Source organism: Bradysia coprophila, chromosome IV, assembly GCF_014529535.1.
Source record: "Bradysia coprophila strain Holo2 chromosome IV, BU_Bcop_v1, whole genome shotgun sequence".
NCBI classification, from domain to species: domain Eukaryota; kingdom Metazoa; phylum Arthropoda; class Insecta; order Diptera; family Sciaridae; genus Bradysia; species Bradysia coprophila.
The window spans coordinates 11285521-11302046 of NC_050738.1; the positions used below are offsets into that span (position 1 = coordinate 11285521).

At 34.1% G+C, this 16526-nt stretch overlaps 1 protein-coding gene across 1 annotated transcript; it reads right to left on the reverse strand.

Moving 5' to 3' along the window:
* Nucleotides 1-10291: 10291 nt before the first annotated feature.
* On the reverse strand, nt 10292-13764 carry LOC119066237 (beta-galactosidase-1-like protein). Its single transcript, XM_037168554.1, has 10 exons — nt 13646-13764; nt 12656-12976; nt 12432-12590; nt 12300-12369; nt 11783-12053; nt 11658-11731; nt 11531-11599; nt 10973-11472; nt 10660-10911; nt 10292-10603 (listed from the first exon to the last, which is right to left on the reverse strand). The coding sequence occupies exons 1-10, from the start codon at nt 13706-13708 to the stop codon at nt 10412-10414; spliced, it is 1971 nt and encodes a 656-aa protein (XP_037024449.1). The 5' UTR covers nt 13709-13764; the 3' UTR covers nt 10292-10411.
* Between the last annotated feature and the right edge of the window lie 2762 nt (nt 13765-16526).

Below are 16526 nucleotides of genomic sequence, written 5' to 3' on the forward strand. Positions count from 1 at the left end.
AGACATGAGGATAAATTCACTCACACACAAAAAGATTATTGCATTAGTAGCGTGCAAAAATACCAAACGATGGGTACACAAATTTTAAAACGGTTTTAGAATCCTCGCTTTTGCATAACATTTTAATATTATACGTAAAATGAGCAAAGCAAAAATTTTCAATTATGTGAAATCGCTTGTGTAAGTCATGGTGGCACTTGAAAGGATAAAAGTGTTTAGTGAAAAAGGATTCAAAATAAATTGCTTCTTGAAATTCAATTCGAATTTAAGTACAAAAAATTACATTCTTATTGAACTTTTTTTTTTTATTCGAGTGTATATAAGTAGTACGAACATCATATACATATATACCAACCCCACACCTCCGTCGCATAAATGTCTATCTTGAGTTCTTTATTACCGAACCATTCATACTTTAATATTGTGGGGAGTATTAGACGAATAACAAAATAATTTCGATTTTCGTATGAATTTCATATTTACGAGATTAAGCCAATGATAATCCGCTGTTCATATAAATATCTCTCTGTGTGTGATGGCATTATGAAAAGATTTCATTTATTTTTTGAATCAATTTTATTTTCGTTCAGAGATAATGATATTTGGAAAAGTCATTTGTCTTATGATGTGTGATGTGTTTTGCGTCTATAAAAACGAACGAATTTCATTTTATGATCCGTAAAGCCTTTTCGAGAGGTTTGAATAATGTCGAAAAATGATGGCGTCTAGTCTCATAAAATATTATATCTGAGAAACAAGATCCAGTTATTTTGTGTATAGAACCAGAGTCAACTACAATCCCGTACGAATTTTATCAATGCCAGCATTTCGTCCTTTTAAATGGGTTTCTTGAGCTACCATTTATTATTAAAATTTTACGGTTTTAAATCAATAGCAAAGTTTTCTTTTTTGACGAGGCGCGCGTGTTTTAATGTTGAATACCCCGTTCACCGAAACATGTATAAAATGTCGCTTATATACATTAGAACAGTCGTTACAAGTTCCAGAAGGGCATTGATAAAAACTGCTTTAAAGGGTACATTTAGACGACAATAGACGGTGCGAAAGGCTTTTATATTTCAATCTCAAATGCGTACCGCTGACATTTAGAATGAGGAATGGAAATTTTTCGTAGACATTCTCTGATAAAAAAAAATGGTATAATAATACAGACCCCCTGCCTGACTATACACACACTAAATGTTGTACGATTTTATCAGCAGTGATAGTCTAGACAGATAGTATTATGTTAGATGATAAATGGCAAGGTCTAAAATTGCCATTAAAATCAGAGCCATTGATGGAAAGGTATAGAAAAGGATGCCATCAGACGGATGTCATCAAAAGGAATCCTGACCGTTATAACATCATACAAAAAGTTTCAAGTTTGTAACGTTATCGTTTGGACTTGTTGTCTTTTCGTTACAATTCGCAACGTTACAATGAACGACGAGCAATGTTTCGACAACCGAACGAATAAGATTTTCTTATTAACTAGTTTTGAAAGGATTGTGATTGATGCTTAAAAGCTCATTGCATCTGCATTATGCATTAAACGTTTACAGGCAGCAAAGGAGTTTTTTTTTGTGATGTACAATGAGCACTTCTCCGAACAGAAATTTTCCATTGGAGCAATTGTTGTTGTGATTTTTCAACATCCATCGTCTTGTGCTTTGTCTGTCTCAAGGGTGTAGTAATCAGAAGCGATGAATTTTAAGCATTGTACGTAAAAGAAACTATTTTGTCATCTAAATAATAAATGTGACTCAATTGCATCTTGTTCCATGGAAATCGTTTAACAATAAACACAATTGAACTGCATTGGTATCATTGAATATCAAAAGTAACGACGTTGAAAAGTTGGAAAACCATATTGCACAGGATATTATTATTACAGTTTCGATACTTGTGAAATGCAATTCCAAATCGAACAAAGGGTTTTCATGTGTCTTCCTGGAGATGCACCAATTGAGAAAACATAAAAAAAATTTCAATCTTGATGTGTACTACTCAAAGTTTACCCGAGACGGGGATACGAAATTGTCTGAGATCCCCCCCGTATTACAATATGCATTTATATATTTATATTTGACTTCACTTTGACAGTATTACACAAACATGAATTCAAAGAGAATCAATTTACATTTTGAAAATGTTTCCATAAAAAGTTAAACGTTCGGAAAACTTGACTGTTAGTTTGTTTATATTCAATGAAGGCAGTTTTTTGTTTGATCTTTAGCTTTTCTTTTTTGCTCGATATATACTTTTTAGACTTCACTTAAAGAAATTGGAATTACATATTGATTCACGAACGAGAACCGAAAGCGAATGGAATGATTAATATTTTTTACCTGCCTCAGCAGAGAAAATGACTACTTTCCACAGTTGTATCTGCCGATATGCTGGAAAACATCAATGGAATGTGCAGTTTTTCAAGTGGCTCATTTTTCTGATAGGTTTTTTAATCAATGTGAATTTTAAGTTCAAGCTACAACAGTGGCACCGAGTGTACGGTGGTGAAGGAATCAATTTCCAATCAGGACTAATTTTACACAACCAAGTTTTCTGTCTTATACAACCTGATGGAATATTTAAATGGCTCTTTAGACCTTACCAATATCGAAGAATTTTTAAGACAACAAATTTTGCCTTAAAACAGTTTAGAATGGGTGAGCTGTTACTCACTTTGAGTAACCACTGGTAAATCAGGTCAATCATTGGTGAATAAGGTAAATCAGATAAATGAAGAAATGAGCAACGTTGATTTACCACTGGTAAATCAGGTAAATCACTGGTGAATCAGATGAATCCATGGTAAACCACTGGTAAATCACTGGTAAATCAGCTATATCAAAAAGACTGATGGATGCAAAAACTTTTTTTTCTCTAAAAGAACTAACGCCGATGTGTTTAATAGACACCGAGCCCGATTTAGCGCACTATGTCACTATCACTGAATATTGCAGAAGTATTTTTGTTTGAAAATTGTTGCCTCTAATGCATTCTATTAGTTCAAAGTTCACATAGTCGACCTTTCAATGTGTCCGGATCGATTAAGCTATTAAGACGAAATTGAAAGTTTTCAAGAAAATTGAAGAAAAAAAAAGTTTGATGGCACAAGTAAAATTAAAAATTTACTTCGTCCTAAATATATCCGTATTGTCGAGGTTAATAGTCACAAAGAAATTGTGCAAAGAAACTTACTTTGCAAAGTTAATCTGACAGGCACTGTATAAATCTGTAAAGTTTACGATAAAACGAACAAACGCGAAATTGTTTGGATTTTCTTGCAATTTTGTTCCGACTTTCTTTTGTGAATAATAATTACAACGTATTCCTAGTAGAGAACGTTCCCACTTTTAACATGAGATGTTATACGTTTCGGTATATATCCAAGACCTTTGTGTTACACACCCGATCATTACAAACATTTCTCTCGTATTATTCACATTTTTATATATCTCGCATATAATACGAGCAACTTTTTTATCTGATTGGCTATAAATTTTATAAATCTGACAGCCGATTACTCTTCCCAAGCACCAGAGTAGATATATTATTGGAAAGTTTAATTGAATTTCGTAGTGCATTTGTGGTTTTTCTACTTCTTTTTTTTTCCTAGCAGAAAGCTCAGTCCAAATTAGACTCATTTATTTCCGACTAAGATTTATTATATTGACGAGTGTTCTTCTCTCTTTTTTCCTTGCAGCGTATCATGTCAAACGAATTGGTTATTGGAGCTTAATTTTAATTGGAAACAGAATTTCGTTTCAAAGTTTATGTCAGTCGGTATTTCGATTTAACTTAGAAAAAAAATTCACTTTAATAATTTACAAGACTAAAGAGCATTTCCAATTCGTATAGCAACAATAAAAATATATGAAAATGGAGCTTATGTCTTAGCAGTCGTTTTTTTTTGGTGTTTAATGCCCTCTTTCATATTGTGTACTTATGCTGTGTTGTGTACCGTAATAGCTTCTATACCAGTGCAAAACAATGTAGGCACTTTTCGAATTTATACATTGTCTAACTGCAGAAGCTCTCGAAATGTTTGTGAAGTTATAATCGCTACTGTTTACTACAGAAAGCTTATTTAAGTTTAGAGTGTTTATGCGGTTGAATAAATACAGCGGGTAGAAGAAAGCACAAGACTTAAGTACCAAAAAAAAGGGCAATGGTCTGGTCTATAAACTCAACTTTGCTTCACTTCAAAATATTCAATTTTGTTGAAACTATACCACGTCATTTACCATTAGCCGAATTTATGCAAAAAATAAATTTTTATTATTTTTACCATTATACCTAAACGTAATGGTTGGTCTGCCATTAAAATAGCATTCTCCTCTAACCAGAATGCGTTGAGCGCATTTTATAATTTCGAAATGCGTTGGCAGTTAAGTTTACTGTTATTTAAACAATTTTATTAAATTCTCAACCACTAAAATTGCATTAATTGGTAATTGTAAACGCATATGGTTGTCAAAAGTGCTGTTTTAATGAGTGCATGTGTGATGGAAATTGCAATTATTCTAATTGTGTGTAATTGTATTCGCGAAAGCGGCAATTTTAATGGGCACATATATTAAAATGCACTAAAACTATGCAAACCTGATAGTTATAGGTATGTTATGTGTATAGGTATCGGAACAGAAATTTATACATACTGACATTGTAGAGATGGTTAGTGAATTCTGCTGTTTGAAGTATTTCAGTATTTAAAAAAAAAATTTAAAGAATTTATCGACAAGAGTCAGGTTTTTCCACTTTAGTAGCGGATTTTCCTGTTTTTCGTTTTAATTGTTCCAGGTATACATTCAGAAATACACATAAATTCAATCGACAATTCATGGTACTTGGTTTAAGTTGACGCTACATCTACCTGTCTTTGTTTTAGAGGGAGAAACCATTACAACCACTACAGTACTGCTGCACTTTGAAAATCATATTTTAAGAAATTGCTGGGTCGACATTTGCAATGCAAATATTAAATCCTGAAGTACCCATCGTCCTTTTAGTTTAACAAACAGCAAGACAAACGGTGCCAAACACGAACACTGTTATATCGGTAAACTGTATGGAAGATTGCAGCACTATTTCTATGCAAGGAATTCTGATTCAAGATTAGATTGGCAATTAGACAGAGAAAACATTACGACTAAAGCGAAAGCTCAGCTAGGTTCTTTTGAAATGTTTCTTGGGATTTCGTGAAGTGGATACACTGAATAAAACAATCGAATAAATTAAGGATTTTACGTGTTACGGCATGTTTCATTTTCATTTACATTGCCTAATCACGTAAAGCATTGTACTTACGAGGAAGTAATATACTATTATCTGTGTTTAAAGTGAATTTAAAAAAAAATGGTCGGATCTGAACCTACATATCTGACGGCCACGATATTAACATGATTATGATTAACATGATATAGTCACTTCGGGCCATGAGTCACTTCATAAAATAATCTCGAAAATAGAAATCTGTTATCGTCGACGATGGCACAAATAAACGATGTGCCCTGGCTAGTACCCTCTTAAATATGTAGCAAAATGGATGTGACGGACAAATGAAGTGAAAGATTTTTCATCAAAACATTAAACGAAGGTAATAGTACATTACTGTCTTGCTAGGACCCTTTTTGTTGAGACGTGTGTGAAGGTCGTTTTTCGAGCCGAAGGCGAGGAATTCATCCCACACGCCTCAACAAAAAATTCCCCAGCAAGACAATACGGTAATTTGTTGTTTTGCGTCCAGAAAATGCGATAAATCGGTTTGCATTTTCTGGCCGCAAGATAACAAAGACAAATTGTTGTTGCTTGATCGTATACGATTGTTTCTAAAAGGTTAACCTGTTACAGACGGCAAGTATATGAACAATAGCTGGTCTATTACTTCCATACATGAAAATATTTTTAATCTTTTGATTTCAAATCTTGTACTTCAATTTTTTTAACATGCCTTTATAAAGGGCCTTATTACCCAGAGCTTGTCATTATTTTTGTCGTCGTTATCGATAACAGATGAATAGCACTATGTGACATGTTAAAAGTATTTAAGTAGTGAGCTCATTGCTAGCAAAAAGCTTCAACTGTCTGCTTTAAGCGAAATATTTTTTGTTGTTTTATAAATGATGGAAAATAAGTTTATCAAAATAATATCTCAAAACTCACATGTTTATAAACAAATCAAAAACCCATTTCAGACCATTAAAAACAGCAAAAACGTTATAATATGTACCATCTCACACTGGGAATGTATTCCATATTGTGTAACAGTTTGTAGCGGCTATATCTATATATACCTCAAAGCTCAAAGTGAAAGAGTAAATGTAGCTTTCATTGTGTATATCATTGTCATGATATTGTTTACATGCAACATGGGCAAAGTAATGGATTTTGAATGATGCTACTCGAATGAATTCGTAAAATATGGAATTTTATGATCGTGTGTGTATATGTGGATTGGATATGTTGTATACCGTAACGTTAGCATATAGAAAAGGTACAAGAGGTAATATGTTGTCTGACATATTCAGATATACCCGATGTTTCCCTGATGCTTTTCTAATGTTTCTCTGTTGAAGCATATTAAAATGAAAATATTTATGTTTGGAAAATCGAAATAATCAAATGGAAAGCAATATAACATAAAATCATACGATTAAAATCAAACGTGGGAAGATGTTTCCGCTTGCATACCATTCAATGGAAATGTCTGCTTTGACAGACAGGTAAATATATGGTTGGAATAAGAGATATGCAACGTGCATATGAAAAGTGTGTATGCTGAAGGTAATGGAATTGCTTGGAAATTTATGTTTGTGAGCTAGTTCTTTTTTTTGTAATCGATAAATTCATATATGCCAGACTGTGTGGTAGATTGGTGAACGTAAATCATTGCCTTTTACAAATCAGACTATCGGAAAAATGCTAAGATCTTTTGATTTCGAATTTTATTTCTACAAAGAGTTTCACTTAAAGTTCGTTGTTGGATTCTGTAATTTTCTTCGGGTATCAGTTGACTGCATCGACCCCATTGAATGTGCTATGAATGATTCTACTTGAAAATTTTAAGGAGTATATACTTTGAAGTACAAATTGTATGAGAGATAATAACTTCCAACTCATTAAATTAGAAGCGAGAAATTCGTACAAATGCATACAAATAGTCTACTTCAATGAAATGGAATTCTCAAATGAATTGTGGTGATCCATGACCGTACTACCTTAGCTTGGATTAGATTTATCAGGTTGTGAACCTGAGCTGGTATATCTTTTTCTCAACTATTGTCATTCCTATTTGGGTCAGACAGCTGCAAAAAAAATGATTTTTTTTTTTGTTGTAGATCACAATGAACAACTCAACCCAAGTTATGACTTTACAATAGTTTCCGGTGATATCGCATTGTTCCCAGATTAAAATTTCATTTCCTTTCAAAGTCCAAAAGTTCAAGACTGAAGACGATGGGTTGGTTGACAAAACCTCTTACCAAGACCACTCTCAATCAAGAACTCTGTATAGTTTTCATGAAGTATAACTTACCTCTGATTTCAATGTGAAAAGCTACCAATTTTGCGAACACGTGATCATTTTGGAACAGCCTCAATTACTAGGAATCATTACATTGATGACAACACTTGGAATATTCATTTATCACAAGGCTTATTATTCGCAACTTTTTATTATTTTAAGAATTTTCAGAATTTTTCCAGACATTTAAAGAATTTTTTATAATTAAACGCATAGGGCTCGAAACAGATCGTTCTGACCTGATCTGAATCTGGAAAAAGGCGATCTGAAAATTTCAGATTCAGATCCAGATCTCTGGCGGCTTGATCTTATCTGAAATCTGAAAATTAGAAGCAGATTTGATCTGATCTGAAAACTGAAAATTTGAATCTGGAAATTTTCGGATCAATCTGAAATCTGAAAATCAGTATGACTAAACAAATGCTAATTTATTAGAAATTCTTGAACTGCTGGGTTCCGCGAGTGCAGGGGAACTAATAAAATCAAAAATATTTCTATAATTTCAAATTTTATTCTTGAGACTTCAGATCGCTTCAGATTGGATCAGATCAGACAGAAGTCTTCACAATTCAGATCAGAATCAGATTAGATCAAAATTTTCAGATCAGATTCAGATCGGATAAATTTCAGATCAATCTGAAAAAAATTCCGAATTCAGAATAACTGATTTATCAGCGCAGTCATTTGTTGTCACTGTCGACAAGAATAATCCATTATATGATTTTATTATAGCAAAACAATGAGAACGCCTTGAATTTGAGTTTAATGCAAAATCTTTTACTTCATTGTTCTGAACATGTATTTAACTGATCGCAGGAAAAAAAGAATTGATCGCAAGAAAAAGAAGAATTTATCTCAGAAAACCAAGAATTGATAGCAAGAAAAACAGAATTTATCGCAGCGTAAATTCTCTTCTTAAGTTTCTACTCAACAAAATATATTCTGTGATAGAGCCGCGAGAGATCGAACTGTCAAGTAAACAAAGCAAAAATTGAAAAAATTCAACTTTGCCTCTCACACAGAGTACTTTTTTGGTAAGTGGAAATCAAGCCTTAGAAAATGAATAAAATTGAAAACTTTTGAAATCATTTGACCAGAGAAGTATTTTCCTTTTACAGAATTATTAAGAAAGAGTTCTCTTTCTCCTGCGATGAAATTCTTTTCTGACGATCATTTCTTGTTTTTCTTGCAATCAATGTCTCTTGTTGTTGAGATCAATTATTTTTCGCTGCGATCAGTTTAAATACTTGTTCAAAACAATAAAGTAAAAGGTTTTGCATCAAACTAAAATTCAAGGCGTTCGTTAAAAATTCATAAAACAATATAATAATCAAACGAATGAATCTTGTAAATCGATATTACTTTCACATCACCACCGTTACCAACTACCATACTTCAGATCAATATATTCATGTTAAACCGACAAATTGATAACCACCAATATTTTGTATGGTTTTAAACTTTAAACTAAAGTACAATATAATATTGTAGTTGTCAAGAAGCGAAACCTTTTCTGTTGCAGCATAAATATGATGAAAAAAAAATCGTTGCTTAAAGTAGAGAGAAACAAGAATTTGAACTTTGCTAATAGAAAAATTATTTTTCCATATACGAAGCGAAAGTTTCATATTCTATGAGAGAAGAAAGAAAAAGCACTTTGAAAGTTTTTAAACCAAAAAATTAGTTTATGTGCAACAAGCAAAATACGCAAAAGTTATGTTCACAAGAAGTTTGATGCAAAAAAAAAATTGTATTTCCATATGGAGAAGACTCTTCTGCAATTTTCAGCATTAACTATATATACGTAGACGGTACATACATCGTTGAAAAGCAATTTTAGTTTCTAATAATATTGAAAATTGATTATAAAACGAATTATCTGAATACGATTCCATGGCGAGACTGAGACAAGCTTTTAGCAATTACACAGAAATCGCATGGGAAACTTTATGTGAACACTAAAACATTAGGAAGAATTTAATTCAGTTCTTCACATTATCTGACCACATTGACAAAACTGCGTGGAAATTCTTCTAGTTGTCGGTTGTCCTTGCAAAATTTTCGCACGACAAAAATGGTTTGATAAAGGACCTCACTTTAATTATACATTGTATGGCAATTAGTTCATAAGCATGAAAGATTCAATGAGCTACAACGTTCTTAACGCTTCAACTTCGAAATTGCTATTAATAACAACTTTTTCCATCGAATACTTGACTTTACCAACGGAATTCTTATATCTGTCGGCAGGTTGTGCCAGTATATGGACACTTCAAAAATTCGGAAGGTTTTGCCCAGTTAAATCTTGTACGTCAATTTTTTTAAGTGTTTAACAAATAATTTTAACAAACATTTTGGTCGGTGTGGGCGATGCCTAGATGACTAGACCGTTTCTAAGAGCTCGTTTGGGAACTCTTCGTTAAGTTTCACTGGTGAGAATTTTGACACTTCTTTCATATAAAATATGTCAAAATCTTCACTTTGGGTAACGAATTTTTAGTTCCTGAACGAGTTCTAAAGAGTGATAGTTTTCAACGCATTTTCCAGTGGAATTTTTTATATGTGCCTAGAAAAGTATTCTACCCTCAGAAGCCAAAACTACTGTTAAAAAAATTAATCGAAGCTAGCGTGGCTGGTCGCTGTTGGAAAGTGATCAAAAACCAAAAGCATGCACTCTGGAAATTTCACCAGATACACGAAACATACAGGGTCCTGGAAGGTGTCATCAGAGAGGTACTAGGTAGAGAAAAGAATGCATTCCATGCTAGACCGCGTTTTACTTTTCTATTTTTCAACAAGTTCGTTCATATGGAAAAACAACGGGACATCATTCTACAATAAACTCATTGTAGATTCATTTGCTTCCTCCATACTTCCATCCATTTAACCATCCAATATTGATTTGTTCAGAAACCGTACGTAATTATCGTTTCTGGGTGACAGACGTTGTAATTCTATCATCACAATTTCGTTTGTTCCTCTCTTCAAGATATTTCCAGGAACGTACATTGTTATTTGTGGGCCCACCAGTGGCCAATATCTTCCCAGATTAAAGCCGTTTATATAGAGAATTCCCTGTAGATATTTGGTGATCAGCTAAGATAAGTACCATTTTCGATTAATTTTCTTACTTTTCCCCATCCGGTGACGTCCAAAAAGGTGTCGTAAATTTCGTCAGTTGTGACTTGGAATTTAGCATGGAATAAAATTGGTCCTTCCGCAAACATTCCGTTCGTGCTAATGCGAACATTCTCTACATTTGCATCCTTTATGAAACTGTCGATGTGAGTGTAATTGGAGAGCGGAAACCCGGTCATTGTCCATCCAGATAAATGCAACGGCACTCCGCTTCTTTGCGATATTGTTACCGAGCCTAAGATTCCCTGTGACCAATGAGTAGTGGTTACCTGACTGACACCATTTATGTGCCGAGGCTGTACTTACTTTAAAGTCGTCCGTAACATTAAAATTGATGCGTCCCTGGTTCTCAACTAAAATCTGTAATTTACTGCCTAGACCAGGATGTAGTGACAACGAACTGACATTATTTTCGCGGGATAAACATCCCACATATTCTTGGTCGACATAAACTAGAGCACGATCATGTAATTCATCAACTACCAGCTCAGTCGGATCTAATTCCAAAGTCGGCAGTACTGTTTCGTACAGAACGAATCCAGAAAATTGGTTCAACGCTTCGAATGAGAGTGGACATGTGGATGTCACTGTTGCCTTTTGTCCGTTTACATCTTTTCCCAGATGGCTCTTTCCCTTTGCAGAAATCAAATATCCTTTTGGATTCAGGTGTATAGAGGGTAGTACCATTTTTGGTGCTCTTTGCACCGGCTCGGGAGTTATGTTGAAAAATTGCGTAATTACTGCCTGGTATTTTTGATACTTCGACCCATACTCATTTGGATCGCCAGCCTCGTCCATAACGGCATCTGTTAATCGATTTATTTTCGTAATATTACGGTAAGCCAGTGAAAATAGTGACCATACCATAGTCATACGATGTTATGTCAGCAGAGTACTCTCCTTGATATCCTCCAGACAGTGGTCCGTTCGCACCTGAAATTCGATGAGTTATGGACATTTCTATCAGAAATCACTGTTAATGAAACATTACCCGCTGTAAATCCGAAGTTAGTTCCTCCAAAGAACATATAGATATTGACACTAGCTCCCGCTTCGAGCATTTTCCTATGATAAATCTTGTGATTACGAATTTCGATACAGACACGCAAAAATTACTTGAGCACATTTGCGCCTCGTTCTCCATCACGTCGTTGATTTTTATCGTGCCAGTGGGTCAGCCAACCCGGATAAAATTCCGAATTGACGAGTGGGCCAGTCGGTTGTATTTCGCGCAACTTTGCCCATACGCTTTCCATTTCGTTTTCGCCTACCTCAATTCCAAAATCAATTGTTGCGAAGACATCATCTGCCGTTCCACATTTCATTTGACCAGGTGTGGTTGGAATATCAACGCTAAATAGTAAGGCCTTGCCTTGGACATATTTTTCTAAATAAAGGAAAATATTTTTATGAAAATTAACCTTTTACAGACGGTACAGCAAGCATATCACCAGTATAATTATCGAGTTTGTTACTTGATTGACTAAGATATTTCAAAGGATTGAAATAGATGTCTTACTGTTAAAGATAACAGGTGGCATAGACTCATCAAGAGACTTTCAGTCAAGGGAATAAGGAAACCGAAGCAATCAAAGCTGAGTTAATTGAATTAATGAAAAATCGCTTCACCTACCAGTCTCTTTGCCCAGCCAATTCGTATATTTCCTATCACATGCGTAATACGACGAATACTCGTTTTCTACCTAAGCGACGAAAAAGCAAATTCATTTGATCATCTGATAAAATAAAAATTTCTTCCACTGACCTGCACCATGATTATCGGTCCGCCATTTTCATACATGTACGATACCAATCGTGGCATCAAATTTGCATACCAAATTTTCACTTCTTTCAGATAATTGGCATCTGCAGTTCTAATTTTCATGTTCGGATATTTAGTGAACAACCAATACGGCAAACCACCCTAGTAAAAACGATGACAAATAGAATGTGAAAGAAATACTTAAGAAAATGCTTCATTTCGATTACATTATCTCGTTCAGCGCATATGTAAGGACCAGGCCGTAGGATTATTAAAAATCCAGCAGCTGCAGCGATATCCAAAAATTGAGTTAAATTGGCAATTCCACTGAAATCGTATACTCCGTCCTGGGGATTATGTAAAGCCCATTCAACGTATGTATCTAATACATTGAGTCCTGCCTGTTTCATAGTCTTAATACGTGCTGGCCATGCTTCTGGTACGGCACGAAAGTAATGAAATGAACCGGAGACATATTGAAAATCTTGTCCGTCTAACAGAAATTTGTTATTTTGATGGTCGACGCGGAACGTTCTTTGTTGCTGTGACTAATAAAGTATTTTTTTTTAATTATAGGGTTCTGAACAGATTAGCAGGGCCTATTTTAAGTAATTTTAATTACTAAAAATTACCAAAATTTCTAAAAATTACTGAAAATTCCCAAAAGAAAATTGAGTAATTTTTCGGTAATTTTAAGTAATTTTACTAATTTTTGGTAATTTTTAGTAATTAAAATTACTTAAAATAGGCACTGGGTCAGATTGACCTGAAACCTGAAGCTCACATTATTTGAATCTCATCAGAACTGAAACTGAATTGAAAATTGTTACCTGACCTGAAATCTGAAGTTTAGCAGACGGTAAAATAAGTAGGTAAGATTTCAGGTATGTCTGCGATTTTTTCAGGTTCAGATTCAGATTCATGTTCAGACTCAAATATTTTCACGTTGACCTGAAATTCACGGTCAGATCAAGGGATACCTGATCTGTTCCGAGTCTTATTTAATTGACGGTATATCCAAATCTTGATCTGACTTGATTTATTCGCCACTGGTCATAATGCTTGATTTCCTCTTACGCCGTTTACGCTCCGTTTACTCTTTAAACAATAAAAAAGAGGCGTGGTTTAGCTAAATGGAGCCTAAACGGCGTAAGAGGAAATCAAGCACAATAAGTGGATTTTGATTTTTGATTTTTATATGAACCACTATCACTAACCGATACGTAAATGAATGTCATTCCGATCATAAAGATGGCAGCACCGTAAATTTGTAGAGTCATATTTTGATCACCGATTGTATTAACCCACACGAACGACCCGAAGAGTATTTTACTTGTGATTAAAAGTCGGCGACATACTGTTGTTTTATAAAACAAAGTCATACATATACCGCGTTGTAGATAATAATATCGACGGCATTGACTTATGTCAGTTGTTATGTCACATGCCTGGTCTGTTCTTATGCCTACATTGTACTTAACACTTTGAAAGGAAGTGAAGTAGATAATAAATGCAAATTCAATAATAAGTTGTTTGGGAGATATTACGTTTTATGTACCATTTGTACACTTGCAATATATCAATGTTTTGAATGAACAGGTTAAAACATCTCACAATTTTTTGTTTATTAAATTTTTTGTTCAAAATATCCACTGAACTCGTCACATATTTCAATACCTTAAGACCAAGGTAAATGTATGGGCGGAGGTATTGACATTCACGCGCGGCCTAGCCCAATAGTTCGATGCTACTGACACCCTTTTTTACTTGTGATTTACTTTATCACAAAACAGATGGCCCAGGCTTCTAAGCAATTCTGTGTTTTTAAAGAAAGGGATAGAGGGCGTTTATAACGAACATTCGTGCCACTGCACGTCTAATTCGGTTATATATGGCATTATCTCTGCTTAGGACATAGGCGACTGATTTTGATACACCGTCAATTTTTCGCTCTTTTGTTAATTTAATGAAAATAAATGTGAATCGCAACAATCTGTAAACATGTGAAATTGGAACATGATTTTACAATGACCTTCAACCTTCAATACTCAATAACAGCGGCAATTCTTTGTCGTAATGAACATTTGAGGTTAAAAAAATTAAATGAAAGTAGATTACGAGGTTACGTACATATAGATGATCTAATCGCAGATGGGATGAGGAAAATCGTAAGACTTAGTGATTGTTTTTTCCACAAGACGTTCTTTAAAACCGGCTTTTCAGCGTGACGGTATGATGGTGCATTTTTAAAATTTTAAATAAAAAATCGCTCAAACTGGCTCGAGCTACATGCAAGAAACTGTAACCGTAATTCTACGACCAAAACGCTATCATTGCATTCATTTCAAGAGCTATATCTCATGATACAGAGAACCGATTTTTATCAACTTAATGTTCCTGTTTGATAATCGAAATTGCTGCAGGCAGAGAGACAAATAAGAAACTACAATTACGATTCGATTCTTTTCATTCATTCTACATAAATTACCCTTAACATTGGTATTTAACATTTACATTATAAATGAATATGTCTTCTAACAGACTAATTAAATAAACGTTTGTCTAAAGTACAAGAATTCAATGCAAACAAAAATTCCTTTTAACGTGGATATCTCATGTGGGATTAACAACGTCAATTGGATTGTAATCGTTGAAAATGTGACTTCTTTTTCTTCTTCAGTTGTATCTTAGGCTTTTTGCACATATGCCAATATCTACTGCAGTTATTAAAACATAAACAGGAAGTGGAAGATAGCTGGAAAAATCTTATTTCATTTTTATGGTATAATCTGGAGTTCGTGTGGGCTTTTGTAATTTCCATTTGCAACATAAACGTTTTGAGTGACTTTGCGGCATTCAAACACTGTATTCCACGCTTAAAGTCACAAATGACGTTGAATGAAATTAATAAAGGAAAGAAAACTGGTTATGCATTTCGCGCTAGGTATGCTTATCACACATACGAGTTCATGCGGGGCTTATCACAGCTAACTATCTGAGTTTAAAAAAAATATAAATTGAGTACTTTCAACTGAGTTTCAATTGTTTTTATTTTACAGTTAAATGAAGACTGTAAAATGATAAAAACTTGTGGATTTACCACAATGTTATTTCAATTTATTTTTTGTGAAGTATGAGAGCATGGGGAAAGTTTTATACTATTATAAAATGTGTACATGTTTATAACATGGACTCTATGTCTTACCCTTCATGTACGACCACTACATTTTTCCAATTATTTCCATTTCCTTGTACTTTTGTTGCTCATCCCTCGATGTACATACCCATTTTTGGCATTTCCTTGTATTTTTCAAAAAAATAAAAATTTGTCGACTCAGCCCTTTATATACCAATTTTTGCCATTTCCTTCATTTCTTGTATTTTTGTCAACTCAGCCCTCCATTTTTGCCATTTCCTTGTTAAAAATAATTTTTGTTGACTCAGCCCTTTACAACCCAATTTTTGCAATTTCCTTGTATTTTTGTCAACTCAGCACAAGCTGTACAACATAAACTATAACAAGGCCGCTCTCATTCATATTAATTTAACATTGGAGCTGGCTTGTGCTTCTCACAGGCTTTCGAGTTCTACAACTTATAACTTCTCTGAAGATTTTATAGAAGTAGATATAACGGCACATTGTGCTAGGTCAACATTTCGCACTAGATAAACGGACCTGTAACAATAATAAGCAATAGTAGTACATTGTGTCCAATGTCCATGGTTCCACACTTTTATTTTGACAAGCGGGCGGTATTTTCACTCTTAAAAATAAGAAAATTGGAACCGCGTATGTACTGTGCTTTACGTGACTAATATTCATTTACATTGCCGTAACACCTAAATGTACGTTTTCCCACGGAGTCTGCTGTCTTCTCCAACTGGTTTTTGCAGAAAAGTCGAAACAAACTTTACACTTTCTATATACACTGTGTATCACTTTCTCTGCACTTCTCCATTTTTATACCGATATCTATCGGTAAAAGAAAGAAATAAAAAAGCATTATCGATCATCTAATTCCAAATCATGGATTTAATTGAATTTTCTGAAAACCACAAATCTTTTGAATGCAATACCTTATTATTTTCTCCAGCGGT